General features: G+C 43.0%; 2 protein-coding genes across 2 annotated transcripts; both read left to right on the top strand.

Annotated features, from left to right (window-relative positions):
- Positions 1-3,914: 3,914 nt before the first annotated feature.
- LOC310771209 (GTPase IMAP family member 7-like) lies at positions 3,915-9,103 on the top strand. Its single transcript, XM_083663869.1, has 2 exons — positions 3,915-3,979; positions 7,412-9,103. The coding sequence occupies exons 1-2, from the start codon at positions 3,964-3,966 to the stop codon at positions 8,029-8,031; spliced, it is 636 nt and encodes a 211-aa protein (XP_083519995.1). The 5' UTR covers positions 3,915-3,963; the 3' UTR covers positions 8,032-9,103.
- A 3,912-nt stretch (positions 9,104-13,015) lies between these two features.
- LOC310771205 (GTPase IMAP family member 7-like) lies at positions 13,016-15,600 on the top strand. Its single transcript, XM_083663865.1, has 2 exons — positions 13,016-13,072; positions 14,379-15,600. The coding sequence occupies exons 1-2, from the start codon at positions 13,057-13,059 to the stop codon at positions 15,434-15,436; spliced, it is 1,074 nt and encodes a 357-aa protein (XP_083519991.1). The 5' UTR covers positions 13,016-13,056; the 3' UTR covers positions 15,437-15,600.
- The last annotated feature ends 1,102 nt before the right edge of the window (positions 15,601-16,702 follow it).

Here is a 16,702-nt window from a genome sequence, read left to right as displayed (position 1 = left end):
AGGCTTCCTTTTACAGTACAGTTTAAGCTTACTTACTCGGTAACTTGTGAGGTTTTACTTGACAACGTTTTGGAATGTACATGGTAGAAGTCTATAATTACTGGGTAAATACCAGGTAAATACCTGGTAGTTATCGGGTTAATATCTAGTAAATACCGGGTAAATACCTGGTTATTACCGGGTAAATATCTGAGTTATTATCACCCTAAAACGGTCACATTTACACGAATTGATGGGTAATAGTGGAGGTATATAATCTTAATCTATAATCTACAATTACTGGGTAAATACCAGGTAATTACTGGGTAAATACCTGGAAGTTGTCAGGAAAATATCTAGTAAATACTGGCTAACTACCTGTATTTACCTGGTAATTACCTGGTAATTACCACGTAAATACCCAGTAAATACTTGTAATTACTGGGTAAATACCTGGGGCCAGTTGCACAAACCACAAGTTAAGATTTTCCTTAGAGTCCGAGTTAAGGTGTCCATAAAATAAAGCCGATTCAATTTTATGGACACCTTAACTTGGACTCTAAGGCAAATGTTAACTTACTGTGCTTTGTGCAACCGGCCCCTGGTAGTTACCAGGTAAATACCTGGTTTTACATTGAAGTAATCGGCGAGCGGCACTAGTGTACAGGAGTGGATCGTATTTACCCACAATGCCTTGCGTTTCTCACCCAGATGTGACGTACAGTAGTTGCCCCAACTCTATAACCATCGCTGGAATGAGAATGGACATAATATTTCAGAATTGACCAGGAAACTAACGTAACGTTGACATTAGTCCTGGCTTCCTCACTCACTTTTCTCCAAGCCATCTCTGTTTTTGTTTGGTTTCTGTAACATTATGCGGGACTCGGGAGAGAATTTATTTACAGTATATAGCACCTTTCATACACAAAGGCAATTCAAGGTGCTTTACAAAAAAATAATTGAAAAAACAAGCAGCAAAGCAATGCATATATAAAAAACACAGCCGACAGTTTTAGTTAGTATATATACTCAAATTAACAAACATGAAACATTATTTCTGTTTTAAATAAGTTACAAGGCATAGCTCTTCTGTAACGTTATGTGGGACTCGGGAGAGCTTTGTCTTAGCTCTTCTGTAACGTTATGTGGGACTCGGGAGAGCTTTGTCTTAGCTCTTCTGTAACGTTATGTGGGACTCAGGAGAGCTTTGTCTTAGCTCTTCTGTAACGTTATGTGGGACTCAGGAGAGCTTTGTCTTAGCTCTTCTGTAACGTTATGTGGGACTCGGGAGAGCTTTGTCTTAGCTCTTCTGTAACGTTATGTGGGACTCTGGAGAGCTTTGTCTTAGCTCTTCTGTAACGTTATGTGGGACTCTGGAGAGCTTTGTCTTAGCTCTTCTGTAACGTTATGTGGGACTCTGGAGAGCTTTGTCTTAGCTCTTCTGTAACGTTATGTGGGCTCAGGAGAGCTTTGTCTTAGCTCTTCTGTAACGTTATGTGGGCTCTGGAGAGCTTTGTCTTAGCTCTTCTGTAACGTTATGTGGGCTCTGGAGAGCTTTGTCTTAGCTCTTCTGTAACGTTATGTGGGACTCAGGAGAGCTTTGTCTTAGCTCTTCTGTAACGTTATGTGGGACTCGGGAGAGCTTTGTCTTAGCTCTTCTGTAACGTTATGTGGGCTCTGGAGAGCTTTGTCTTAGCTCTTCTGTAACGTTATGTGGGACTCAGGAGAGCTTTGTCTTAGCTCTTCTGTAACGTTATGTGGGCTCAGGAGAGCTTTGTCTTAGCTCTTCTGTAACGTTATGTGGGACTCGGGAGAGCTTTGTCTTAGCTCTTCTGTAACGTTATGTGGGACTCAGGAGAGCTTTGTCTTAGCTCTTCTGTAACGTTATGTGGGACTCGGGAGAGCTTTGTCTTAGCTCTTCTGTAACGTTATGTGGGACTCGGGAGAGCTTTGTCTTAGCTCTTCTGTAACGTTATGTGGACTCAGGAGAGCTTTGTCTTAGCTCTTGGGAACCCAAGTAAACACAATCACTAGCACAGACAAAGATGATGGGATTTCAAGCAAGACGATTCAACTTCAACTCACTTCCTGTCATTTTGGCACGCGGGTTTTGCTCATGGCTTTTCCACGAACACGCCCACTTTGGAGGTTTTTGGCAGGTCTGAGTCTATTGGAGTCAATGGGAAAAGTCAACGTGATCTTAGATTATGACAGATCCCTTCGCCCCCATATTCATTAAAGTAAATATTCGGCCCGTTCTCCGAAGCCACATATCTTCTGAATATTCGGACACTAAAATGGCATTTTTCAGACAGACAGATCAGGAGGAAATTAAACTTGTTCAAGACCTGTCTCTATCTCAGCAACACTCGTGAGATTTGGCAACAGGAACTCATGTTAGCAGGGAGCGATTAGCTAAAGCTAAAGCTGAAGTTCGTTGATGTAGTAGCTAAATCTGTGGCTCGATTTTTTTTTCTTGAATGGAATATCTTAGTTTCAACTGTATTGAGCGAACAAGGGGCAGCTTTGTGTTTATATGTGTGGTTTGTGTGGAGTTTGGGGAACTCATGATCTCTATTTCAGCTTGCTAGGTCAGCACTAACCCTGCTTAAAGCCTGCTTGAAGAAGAAAACAAGTGGGGGAGGAGGGGGAGGAGGGAGTAACGAGACTTGGGGAGAGGTCAGGTGACCATGTGACCATTTGCATTCAAGATACTTGCTGCTACCAGTTGTTAGAATTGGCGGAGCCTGCGGTGAACCATCTAGATAGTAATGGAAGATCTATGGCGCAGAGTGTACACCCAGACTGCCATTGCTGTAGCTGGCCTGGGAAACACAGCTAGCAAACATGGTCATAGTGGGTCAAACTGTCTAAAATCACTAACTAACCTACCAAATACCATAAATCCACACAACTATAACATTTACACTAAAATAATATATGCTAACAGCACAATAGCTATAACCACTCCACTCAATCACTGATTTTATGCTCAAGTAACACGTCTGTAGACCTTTTTCACAGCAACCATTGGTGATAAATCAGGAAGTCAATACAACATCAACATGGTCGGATGCTGTGAAAAGTGCCAATAAACTACTCTCCTCACAGCGGTCTTGATGGTGAGGTGGGGGGTGGGTGGGAAAGGGGGCCTTCGTCGTGACGTAACAGGAACCGAAATCAGCCACTTGGGACGCCTCAGTGCGAAAGCGGGTTTCAACCCCTGGCCTAGAGGGCATGAAAATTATCCAGTTTGTAGAATTCTAACAGTTTACTCTCAAATGTGTATATTTTGACGAGAATCCTTCGGTGAACTTCTCAAAAGCCATATGCATTGGTTTAAAGCTGAAAAAAAAATACGTTTTAGGTTTTAGTTACACTTTAATGAAAGTGCAAGTGTATGCAGATGACACTGTTGTTTACACTGTACATGTGAGTCAGCAGCTGTGATGTTTTTCTCTAAAACCATGGGACAACCCCTAGTTCCTGACTGCAACGAGAGAGAGTAGCCTACCACTGGTGAACAAGAAATAATGGGAGGGATATAACGATCTACTCTGTATACTCTTTGGTTTTCCCAAGACCTCACTAAGCGTTCTAGACTGAGTGACTGACTGACTGAGTGAGTGAGTAAGTGAGTGAGTGAGTGAGTGACTGACTCACCCGTATATGTGGTGTTAATCACGGTTCTGTGCCGTGGTAAAAACAGAAAGACGATCCGATGTACTGTACTGTTCCAAATATATTTAATAAAACACATACCGTGTATTTTGGTGTCAGATATGACATGTATCTTGTTAAATACGATTTTTGCAGTTAAAAAAGTGGGTGGGACACAAACAGGGTTTTAAAAGGAGGGGGGTTCATTTCCCCCCATCCACAGTAGAAATTACGCACCAGCTTGAGCACAGCCACAAAAGCATTTGGACTTCCACCAGTAACGGTTGCTAGCCATTCTGCACTGATTTCTTTTCTGACAACATGGACGCCTCGGCTGGTAAGTTAAGGTTTCTTCTTTTAGTCTTTATCTGTCAACACTGAGCAATGTCATTCATCTGACACACTTTAAACAATAGAATAGACATTTTGCTATAAATCCCATTTTAGCTGCTTTAGCTGCTACACTTAAGATGGAACCTTCTTCAACATTTCTGTGAAGAGTGATGTTCTCAAAACACATAGCTGACAAATAAATGGTCCTAAATGCTATTTTTCCACGATGAATCACTTTTGAAATGTGCTTTTATTGTTGGGAGCTAATTGCTAATGTCAAATGTAAAAGAAAAAATAGTCAGACATGACCAGATAACCAGTTTAGCATGACTAGGATTTTGTTAATCTTGAACTCAGTCACTCCTACTCCGAGCAGTGACAAGGCAGATAAACAACTGAAATATTCCAATCCAATCTAATGATGAATAGGATTTGATTCATTTCATAAAATGAATCTTCATGTAACCAGCTTTTCTGGCCAAGTCTGCAGTGGCACATTTAGTTTGACAACAATAGAAACATTTTCATACTAATCTACAGACTATCTAAGATCAAGTGAGAGAAACAGAAGTAGAAACAGAGAAAAAGCTCCTAATATGGGCTTTCAAAACTGGTAAATAACTGCTAAATCCTATACTCCAGCCAATTTCTTGATGGACATTTGATAGTGGGATTCACTGCATGCTCAGAAATCGGAATGAATTCTAGTAAAGGCATCCACAGATGCCTTTGTGATAATTTCTCGTTTCCATATATAATCAAAGTCATGTACTGAAGGAGAGTGAGTCAGGAAACTGTGAGGGAGAAATTCAGTGGTCCTGTACTCTCAAATCTTCCCCTCCCCCATTTCCACCATTTTCTCTGGTTTAAGCAAACCAGACATTTGTAACATTTGCTTTGCAGTTAGGGGTTGCAAGTCTATAACTAGGGTTGGGTACGTAAACCCGGTACCACCGGTACCAAATTGCAACGCAGATTTAGAAGCAATGCTCAAGCTGCTAAGTGAAATAGCCGCCCTCCGGTGTTTTCCGAAACTGGTGCCGCACTTCACTAACATTATCGTTTGGAGCGTGCACTGCTTGGAATCATCTAAATAATAAATTAAAAAAATCCACTTTAAATCCGTCTTGAATTTTAAAAAGTATCGGGTCAGGCACCGTTTTGGCACCAATACCATCTTAAAAATATCATTTTAGCGCTGGTATTGGAAAAATACGAAATTATATCCATCCCTATCTATAACGGCTGTGTGAAGTGTGCATTGGACTTTTATTGTGAAGGGCTGTCTGAAGTGTGTGTTGGACTTTTATTGTGAAGGGCTGTGTGTGATGTGTGTGTTGGACTTTTATTGTGAAGGGCTGCGTGATGTGTGTGTTGGACTTTTATTGTGAAGGGCTGTGTGTGATGTGTGTGTTGGACTTTTATTGTGAAGGGCTGTGTGATGTGTGTGTTGGACTTTTATTGTGAATGGCTGTGTGTGATGTGTGTGTTGGACTTTTATTGTGAAGGGCTGTGTGATGTGTGTGTTGGACTTTTATTGTGAATGGCTGTGTGTGATGTGTGTGTTGGACTTTTATTGTGAAGGGCTGTGTGTGATGTGTGTGTTGGACTTTTATTGTGAAGGGCTGTGTGAAGTGTGTGTTGGACTTTTATTGTGTGTTGGACTTTTATTGTGAAGGGCTGTGTGTGTGAACTGTGTTAGACTTTTATTCTGAAGAGCTGTGTGAATGTAGAATATACGCCGCCCACATTATGACATGATTATGACATCATGTATGATATCATCAGTGATTTATTACCTCATCACCGACTGTGGCATCATCAGTGATTTATAACATCATCGTCGATATGACATCACTATAGTAGTGACCTGGCCACCAGGCAGAGCTGTCCATTTTCAAATTTCAGATTCATATTAAAAGGAAACCCTCTACTTCCACATAATAATTTCACTTCAGAAAGACAGACAGCCACCTCACAGTGGAAGTTTCATGTCATTCTGATGTAGCATCATTAGTGATTATGACGTCACCCACCACTGTCTGTGACATCATTAGTGATTTATAACATCTGTTAGATGATGTCACCGATGATGACGACTGTTAGATTATGTCACTGCTGATGATGATGTCACCAATGATGTCGACAGTGATGATGTCATAATTGATGATAATGTCATGATTGATGATTTCACTGATGATGTTGAAGGTTACTATTACAGTGATGATGTCACTGTGGCATTGTATGGGGGTTAAAAAATTCTGTACCACAGGCTCTCTGTTCCTGAGCTGCGGGCACCATCATTTCCGGTGCCGCAGGCTTTGTGTTCCTGAGCTGCGGGCACCATCAGGCCATGCGCCAGGTGGCGCCCGTAGAGGTTGAGGTACTGTTAGATGATGTCACCGATGATGACGACTGTTAGATGATGTCAGCACTGTTGTCAATGATGATGATGTCACTGCTGATTATGATGTCACCAATGATGTCAACAGTGATGATGTCATAATTGATGATAATGTCATCATTGATGATTTCACTGAAGATGTCACTGTTCTTCTTCTTCTAATGGCTTTCCGGCAGACTGGATGGATGCCTTGCGGCACATTGCTGCCTCTCACAGTTGGATGGTCTCACTCTAGACCTGGTTCTTCTTCTTCCTTCAAGTTTCCGGTGTTTCTCTCACCTCCTCAATCTTGGCTGTTGCTCCTCATCTCATGTTCCTCCGCTCCTCATCCCTCCTGAGCAACGTGCCTTCACCTTCGTGAAGGGCTCCTCCGTTAATAGAGATTTCAGCCCAGGGGCGGAAACCATCTTCTGGTTCCCAAAACCTTCTCCAGCATCCCTCTTCCCCACAGCCGATGTCACTGTTGAAGGTTACTATGCCACAGTGATGATGTCACTGTCGAAGGTTTTAATTATGTCATCATTGAAGACATCAGTGATGATGTCATAAATTATGATAATTGAATCATTGATTGATGATTTACACCTGACATATGATGTCACTGTTGAAGTTTAGTGATTTCACTTATCATGTCATACTGTCATGTGATGTCACATTCGAGGGCTATGAGAGTCAGCTCTGCCAGCTTCACACTGTCAGATAGTAGAATCAGCCACGGCCAGTCTCCATGTAGTTGTTACCAGTCCTGTTAGCAGTTCTTGCTTATCAAGTATCAAGTAAGAAGTCATTGCGGCCAGCAGGCTTGTTGTGTCGAGAGACCAACTTTACTCCAAGGCAAGCTTCTGCTTTTGACCGTGAGCTGTAACACAACCTATAAGTGATGGTTTGTGTGTGTGTGTGTGTGTGTGTGTGTGTGTGTGTGTGTGTTTGTTTAAATTCTGTTTTCTGAATTCCTATGGAATTCATTTATTACAAAAAGTGACAAGTGGCAAGAGACAGTCTCACTGATACAGAGTTGTTATTCTCTTCTAGAGCCGAGTACAAGGAGGATAGTCCTGCTGGGGAAAACTGGAGTTGGGAGAAGCAGCACAGGAAACACCATATGTGGAGAGACTGTGTTCCAGACGAGTGGTGGGGCTGCGAATTCTATGACAAATGTATGTCAAGCAGAGACCAGAACTGTGGAGGGAAGGTGCATCACTCTGATCGACACTCCTGGATTCTTTCACACAGCCATGTCTGAGGAGCAGCTGAGGTCTGAGATGGTGAGGTGTATCACAGCATGCTCTCCTGGGCCTCACGCGTTCCTCATTGTGCTGAAGGTGCGGAATTTCACAAGCCAGGAGCAAGATATGATCACAAAAATCACAGAATATTTCTCTGCGGAAGCTTTCAGACACGCCGCACTTCTCTTCACTCACGGTGACAGTCTCAAAGGACAGACAATCGACGACTTTGCTCAGACAGGTCCTGAAGCTCTGAGAGATCTTGTGGAGAAGTGTGGCGGCCGGTGTCACGTCCTCGATAATAAACGCTGGAACAAAAGGCAGCAGGGTGACTACAGGAGCAACCAGGTCCAGGTGGCAGCGCTGCTCAGCACTATAGACAGCATAGTGGAGGAACACAGTGGAGGCTGCTACACCAGGAAGTAAAGTAGAGAGCGCTACAACAGCGATAAAGCATTAGACAGTCGCATATCACATGAAGAGGCCAGAAGGCTAAAACATTTTTTTTTATGTTTTTGATTCAACTTTTATATTTTGTTTGGGTTATGACTTTATGATTGCCCTTGTTGCCTTTGTGTCCAGTGGTCAGTGGTGTGTAAAGTACCCAAAAGCCATACTTACTTGAGTAAAAGTACAGATATCTTACCAGAAAAAGACTTTGGTAAAAGTCAATGTCACCTATTAGAATGTTACTTGAGTAAAAGTATTAAAGTAGCTCATATTTTCTGTACTTAAGTATCAAAAGTAAATTTATTATATTAAATGTAGCCTACTTAAGTATTGAAAGTAAAAGTACGAGTAAATGCTGTTAATCTAAAAAAGCAAGCAAAAGACGTGCAATTGGCAAACAATGTTTCCAACTGGAATTCCAAATGGAATGGAGTGTGGATGAATAATGTAACTTAAAGCTAGGAGCACTGATTCACCAAACCTGCTTGCTTGCAGGCTACCACATTTCTTCAGATTTTACTTTGTAACTAAGATGCTTAGGGGAAATGTAGTGGAGTAAAAGTGAAAGTTGACAGAAATATAAATACTCAAGTAAAGTACAGATACTCAGATAAATACTGTACTGTACTTAAGTATTATTACTTTGTTACATTATACCACTGTTTGTGTTATCAAAAGCAAAAATACATACATTTAATGAACATGTGTAATTAACATAATTTATTTTTTAAGAAGTCATTCTTTACTATTTCTTAGTTGATTTTAAGCACAAGTTGTACAACTGCTTTTCCTTGTTGTTGTTTGTCAGCTCATGTCAGGCATTGCTTTTGTGCTTCAAACTTTAACCACTGCTTCCTGTAATTAGCAAACCACAGAGATTCAATGTGATTCCTGTTCTCGTCAAAAAGTAAATGATGATAATGTCTCCTCCTGAATTTTGTTTGAATTTGGACATCCGAGGTGTTGGAAGATGATTTTTCCATCATTTTCTTTGATCTGTTCATTTCTACATTAAATGTGTGTATTGCTTTGTAACAAATGAATGATTCAACAATAAAACTCAACTGCTCACACGTCCTTTCACGTGTCTCCTTTTTCACAAAAGCATTAACACTTAATGTTCAGGCTGCTAGCAATAGAAACTCATAGTGCAAGAAGCTTACAGTATGCAGCACAACAAACAGGTAAGAAGTTTATCTAACGTGATCTAACATTGGTTTATAGATAGAGAAATTAGGCATTTTTTTCCTGCTCCCCACGTTCAAAATATCATCAAACCAAGCAGGTTGCGTTATCTCAAGCTATAGGAAAATATTTCCTCACATATTCGCTGATCTGTAAATATCTAAAGAAATTATTCCTGGGGAGACAGACCATAAAGGACCTGGAATTGATCAAAGGATGTCCAAACTCAACAAGAACATCTGTCTGTCAGAGCTAGTCGATGCAAGAGTAACCGCTGTTAAGCTCTCCTTCCTCTCAACTTTCTATTGCACAACCAGTCCTACCTCACGGTTGTAGCATCCCTTAGGATGTGGGGGGAGGTCCTACCTCACTCAGGATGTGGGGGGAGGTCCTCTACGAAAGGAGGTATTGCAGCTTCAAGCTCTTGTTATGCTTGTTATGTTTATTTCATTTGATCTTATTTGATCTTATTTTATGATTTGAATCATTTTATTCTTTTATATTCTACCTCTTAGAAGTACGGTCGAGAATTTCTCTTTTAATATTCTACCTCATGAGGTAACAATGTATGCAATCTTCTATATAGTGTATGTGCAGTACACTTTTGTATCCTCCCTTGGTATATGTGTTGCTGATGGAGTGTGATTTTTATTATTTTATTTGACTTATTTTTTATCTTCGGAAATGTCTATGAGTTGAACAAATAGTGCAATGAGGCTTGTTGTTGTGCAATCATTATGTCTTAGAGTGCTTTTGCTTTATCGAGGCATCCGAGTAATCTGTAAATCTCTCTCCCTTGTTTTATTCATGCTTGTGCTCCCTCTCGTCTCTCCCCCTCCCTCTCTCGTCTCCCCCCCCCCCCTCTCTCGTCTCTCCCCCTCCCTCTCTCGTCTCTCTCTCAACCCCCACCACCTCCTCTCCTTTGTCTTCATCCCCCTCTCTCTTTCACTTGAACATAAGCAGAAGGTACCCTCCCCCCCCCCCACACACACACTGCATTATCTTTCCTGGGAATTGCATTTCCAGCCCAGCCAGCTGAGGGCCCCATATGCAGAGGGCGTGACATGCTGTAACCTTTTTCATAAGCCATTAGTGATGATGCACCTGCCCCTCCCCCCTTCCTCCCTCCCAATCCAACCCCCATCCCCCACCCACCCACCCACCCCCCTCCCGGCTCCGCCCTGCCCGCTGACTTCTCCCCTCCCCTCCCCTCCCCTCCCCTCCCCTCCCCTCCCCCCTCAGCTCTGCACCCGGCCCGTGCATCAGCTGCAGGATGACTCAGCTGGCTCTGCACTGCGGCAGAGAGAGCAAGCGGAAGGGTGGAGGAGAGTTAAGACTGAGAATCAAGAAAAAGGTAGTGGAGCAGGAGGAGGAGGAGGAGGAGGAGGAGGAGGAGGAGGAGGAGGAGGCAGGCCCGACGTTGGGGGGGGCCTGACCGGGCCGGCCCCCCCATTCCCCAAACTGGCCCCCCCATTCAAAAAAAAAAAAAAAATTGTTTGCTAAAAACGTTTTTCCGTTTTTCTGGAACGGAATCTGGCTGTCATTAGGCATTGATTAACTGAATGCTATTGCTAACTGTTACTTTGAACCTCCATTTGCAATGATTCTGGCTGGATATTAACTATTGTAAATTTGTCACAATGAATGCAATTTGTGCACAATGTGTAAATACATTTAATATTAATTGTTTAGGCCTAATTATTTGTAAAGTCACAACACATTAGAGATGTGTGTAGTTCTTCATAGATTTAGCCTCTTCATTTTGCTCTCAAATGCACCAGGTTGACGAATTTTACTTTAAAATGTACAAAATCTTCTTCCGGGGGAGAATCCCCCCGGACCCCCCTTGGGTAGCTTGGCCCCCCCAAGCTAGGGGCAGGCCCCCTCTTTTGGGTCTGGAGCCGGGCCTGGGAGGAGGAGGAGGAGGAGGAGGAGGAGGAGGAGGAGGAGGAGGAGGAGGAGGAGGAGGAGGAGGAGGAGGAGGAGGAGGAGGAGGAGGAAAATTAGTTGCTGTCCTACAGGACACAATATGGCTCAGGCCACTGACTGGCTGTTAGCCTGATGGAGCTGCTGCACTATACGCCCAGTGGGAAGGTGCTTCAAGCCCCCCTCCACTATGTTTTGTAATTTATTTTTATTTTTAAGACACTAGGAATCGGATTCCGAGCGTAGAGACTTCAGACTGACAGACAGACACTGCCCACCCACCTAGGCGCCATCGTGCAACTGTGCGCCATCGGCTATACCAGGAAGGTTAGTGGACCCGTGGGAGTTAGACCCCCGTGGGAGTTAGTCTAGTTTAGTTTAGTTACTCTGGAGATGATGCGCCATGCCTGCAGTTATGGAAAATGCCCGCTCCATGGGCTCCCAAAATCATGACAGACAGACAGACACCGCCCACCCACCTAGGCGCCATCATGCAACTGCGCGCCATTGGCACACTGATGACATCACTGATGACATCACTTACGTCACAAATCGTGACTGACACCACCACGGGCTCCCAAAAGCGTGACAGACTGACACCGCCCACCCACCTAGGCGACATTGTGCCATCGGCTTAGATCACAGTTGCTCGAGTGACATCACTGATGACATCACAACTGCCTGAGTGACATCACAGTTGGCCAAACACAGTTGCTCGAGTGACGTCACTGATGACATCACAGCTGCTTGAGTGACATCACTGATGACATCAAAATTCCTCAAGTTACATCACTGATGACATCACTGATGACATCACTTCCGTCACAAATCTTGACACACCAGTATGGCTGAGTCTGTCTGTCAGAACGTTGTTGTGTTGTGATCTTAAAAATGAGTTTTAATTGGATAAACATCACAAAGTGAATACCCCCCAAGCAACCCTCCACATCGTAAAAAGACGGCTGCTGCTCGTGTACGATAATTTCCCTCCCAAAATGATAATGTTGACCATCTCGTATGATAATTATCAATCTAAGTTCTTCGGCACAAATTATGACGTACGATGATACAGCGCGCGCTGATGTGTGTTTGACATGAAACACCAAACGTTACACAGGTTGAAAAACTGACTTTAATTCACAATATTGATGTCTCATAGTAATCTTCACAGATCACTTCATGATGTCCCCCCCCGTATGACGACATTACGTTACCCAGCTGAGCAGCTTGGAGTCTAGTCTGGCTGCTAGGTGCTGAGATGGTTTGATCCTAAAAATCAATCAATGAATGATTGCTGGAGTGTCAAGCTACAACCACGAGCAACCAACTCACATTTCCTTTCTTTCTTTTCATACCCTCTCCAAAGAAAGACATTCAATCTAACTGATATTGGCATTTCATGTTTTCCTCATTCAGTGAGCAGTTTGTCAAATGTGCATGCATGGCATTCTGTAGAAGCGAGACTGATAGGACCACGTAGACAGGCTGTTCATGTCGGGCTACTCGTCCGAGGGTTATATATCCCAGGGACAGGGATTGCAAATTAGCCTTGGCTAGATATCCTATATGCATCGGATATGTTTCATGTTCTTGTAACTTGTTACAATGATTCTTGCATTGTCCCTGACAAATAAACGAATAAATAAAATAAAATATCAGCTCAATTCACATTCTCAGGCAGAATCTGACGGCTGGCTAAACACTCGTGTATTTTGGGGTTAAAAAAGTGGGTGGGACACAAACAGTGTTTTGAAGAGAGGGGGAGGGGGGGGGGGGTACATGTCCCCCCCGTCCACAGTAGAAATGACGCACCAGCTTGAGCACACCCACAAAAGCATTTGGACTTCCAGCGGTTGCCAGCCATTCTGCACTGATCTCTTCTCTGACAACATGGACGCCTCGGCCGGTGAGTTAAGGTTTCTTCTTTTAATCTTTTTATCTGTCAACACTGAGCAATGTCATTAATCTGACTATTTGGTATAAATCACATTTGAGCTGCTTTAGCTGCTACACTGAAGATGGAACCTTCTGCAACATTTCTGTGAATAGTGATGTTCTCAAAACACATAAGCTGAGAAGTAAATGATCCTCAATGTTCTTTTTCAATTATGAATCACTTTTGAAACGTGCTTTTATTGTCCGGAGCTAATTACTAATGTCAAATGTAAAACAACGAGGTCAGGCATTAAACCATTTTAGCATCACTAGGATTTTGTTCATCTTGAACTCAGTCACTCCTGCTCTGAGCAAAGACAAGTCATTTGATTCCATTTCATAATGATAAATAGGATTTGATTATTAATTTCATTAAATTAATCTTCATGTAAGCAGCTTTTCTTTTCCGTGGGAAACCTGGCCAAGTCTGCAGTTGTACATTTAGAATAAACAATCCTGTAAACATTTAATTGACAGACTGAGAGAAAGTGAGAGAAACACAAGCAGAGACAGAGCCCTGTTCCTACCTGCTGGATTGAAAACATTGTGCTAAAAGCTATCAGTGTGTTTGTGTCCTGTGTGAAAGCTATCAGTGTGTTTGTGTCCTGTGGGAAAGGTCGAGCTTTCAAAACGGTTCAATAATAACTAGGCTAAATGCTACTCCAGTCAAAAGCCCAGTAAATGCGTCACATAGGTTACATATTGTAACTCTAGTTATATGATCACAGGTGGAGCCCAGTAACCCCATTTGCTATTGTCTTAGTCTAATCATGTAGGAGGAATAGCAGACTGACTTTGCATGTGTGTCAGCCAGTCAGGGAGAGCTGTTTCATGGCAGTGCTGTTTCATGGCAGTGCATAAAAGCAGGGGTTCTGCTGCACTACAACTCCACTTTATGGTCGCAGTCAGCGGCTAAGGAGCAGCAGGTCATCTGCTACTGGGCTCCACCTGTGATCATATATCAATAACACTGGCTGCCATTGGCTAAAATTAAAAGCCACACAAAAGCCCGGAAAGTGCGTCCTATACCGGATATGAACGACTCAGGAAAATAGGTGAATGGACTTGGGAAACACTGACGTTACTGCCTGCGGGACTGGTACAGTACATAGAGATTGTTGACTAATGTGTACACAAACTATTCTTTCTCTAACTGAGGCATATTTTGCAAAGTATAATATTACTGTGCGACACAAATGAATCAAAACATGTCTAAAACCAAAGTGACAAGTGGCAAGAGACAGTCTCACTGATACAGAGTTGTTATTCTCTTCTAGAGCCGAGTACAAGAAGGATAGTCCTGCTGGGGAAATCTGGAGCTGGGAGAAGCAGCACAGGAAACACCATATTTGGAGAGACTGTGTTCCACACAAGTGATTCTGCAAACTCTGAAACAAGTATTTGTCAAGCAGAGACCAGAACTGTGGAGGGAAGAGGCGTCACTCTGATCGACACTCCTGGGCTCTTTGACATAACCGTGTCTGAGGAGCAGCTGAGGCCTGAGATAGTGAGGTGTATCACAGAGTGCTCTCCTGGACCTCACGCGTTCCTCATTGTGCTGGAGAAGGAGACATTCACACGTCAGGAGGAGGAAGTCGTCAAAAAGATCAGCGAATATTTCTCTGCAGAAGCTTTCAGACACGCTGCAGTTCTCTTCACTCATGGTGACGAGCTCAATCCAGGACAGACAATCCAGCAGTTTGTCAGTCAGAGTGAAGCTCTGAGAGATCTTGTGCAGAAGTGTGGCGGCCGGTGTCACGTCGTCGATAATGAATACTGGAACGACGACGAGCAGGATGACTACAGGAGGAACCAGGTCCAGGTGGCAGCGCTGCTCCGCACTATAGACAAGATAGTGGAGGAAAACAGTGGAGGCTACTACACCAATGAGAAGCTGCAAGAGGTGGAGAGAGAGATACAACAAGAGGAGGAGAACATCAGGGGGTCATCAGCAAACATCTCACAGGAAGAGACCAGAAAGAAGGCTAAACACAGTGTCTTTAAGAAGCTCAAGGTCAAATTTGCATCTGTTGCAATAGGAGCATTGATGGGTTTTGTCCTTGGTATGGGAGCAGCAGCAGCAGTGGGAGGAGCAATTGGAGGACCAGCAACTTTAGTAATTGGAGGAATAATAGGAGGTGTTGGAGGTGCTTTGATTGGATATGATGCAGCTGAGGGGGCAGAAACAGTTAGGGAGGGCGTAGGGGAGACAATTAAGGCTTTCAAGAAAGGACCTCTGCAAGCAATGGCTGATCTTAATCTGAAGACAACAGAATCAAAACAAGAAAAGAGCAGTGATCTCGGAGAAGATAGTGAAACAAATCCTGTTATATAAATCTCTTTATATGGGGTGTATGTGCAAAATCTGGATAGAAAATACAACTAGCGTACATCGCCATTCAATGTATCAAAATAAATTACAAATTATCGCTGTGAGCGAAGGTATTTTATTGAAAACCATGTAATTTGTATTTTCAAATAAAAAAATATATACGTTGAAACATCTGACCTATCCATTGCATAAGCTGTTTGGTCCACTTTAAAGGCACCAGAGTTTGTTTCCTCGGATAGAGTGGGCTTGGTTTGGGGTGGTGTGAAAGCTCAAACGAGCTCTGGTGCGGAACAAGTTATTACATTATGGGATTTTACACTTTTGATCAAAGTTAAGTGTACATTTTATTACATGATCAGGAAATGATTATAGATGTAATCGCTGCACACTGTGTTTCACTGCACGCCAGAATTATGGACATGAGCTTCTCCATATTACAGGAAATCATGTGTGTGTGTTTCCAAACCCCTGAGCTAGAGAATCTCTTCTCGTGTTGGGCACGGCTGTCGCAATGGACCAGAATTAGCATAGACTTTTAGAGAGAATAGGACAATGGGCTGGGATAGACAGAGTATAGAGAGAACTGAGCACAACAGTTCTCTTGTTATATTTGCTCTGTAGATTTTCCTCTCCCTTCCCCTTTCCACTGGTTTCCTTGGCATCCAGCATGCACTCCTCCTCCTCCAGAGACTGTTAAAGGAACAGTTGAGTTGTAGTCTCTTAGAACAGACGAGTTGGCTTCCGCAATTTTCAAATGCTTCCGCCATACCGTCTGTACTTCGTGGGGGAGAATCATGCACCAACCGGAATGGGAAGCAGAAAGGCGGGTCTTCCGCTCATTAGCCCAATCAGAATTTTTTTAAGGCGGGTCTTCCGCTCATTAGTCCAATCAGAATTTTTTTCCGTGGACACACGTGTCGTGATTGGTCGGATTTTGTCGAACTTCCTTCCAGTCTGAAGGTTTTTTTCCCAACTTCCTTGTGCATGTTCTGGGGGTGTAACGTACAGACTGTATAGCTGCATTCGCCGGATGTAGATGAGACAGTCTGTTTTAAGAGACTAGTTGAGTTGGCACAACATGCTAATTCCATCATAACTTCTAAAGGTTCCTCCCAGAGCTTCAAAATGTTCCTCAAGAATGGGTTCTTCTAAGAACCTTTTTCTTGAAGGTTCCTCAAAGCACCTTAAGAGGTTCCTCCACAGTTTCAACTTCAAAAATGTCCCCAAGGAAGTCGTTTTAACTGCACATCCCCATGCCAATGGAAGGTT

This window comes from Poromitra crassiceps, assembly GCF_964638095.1.
Source record: "Poromitra crassiceps genome assembly, contig: HAP1_SCAFFOLD_427, whole genome shotgun sequence".
Classification (NCBI taxonomy): Eukaryota; Metazoa; Chordata; class Actinopteri; order Beryciformes; family Melamphaidae; genus Poromitra; species Poromitra crassiceps.
Note: the sequence above shows the minus strand (reverse complement) of the source record. Positions and strands in the feature narration are given on the sequence as shown.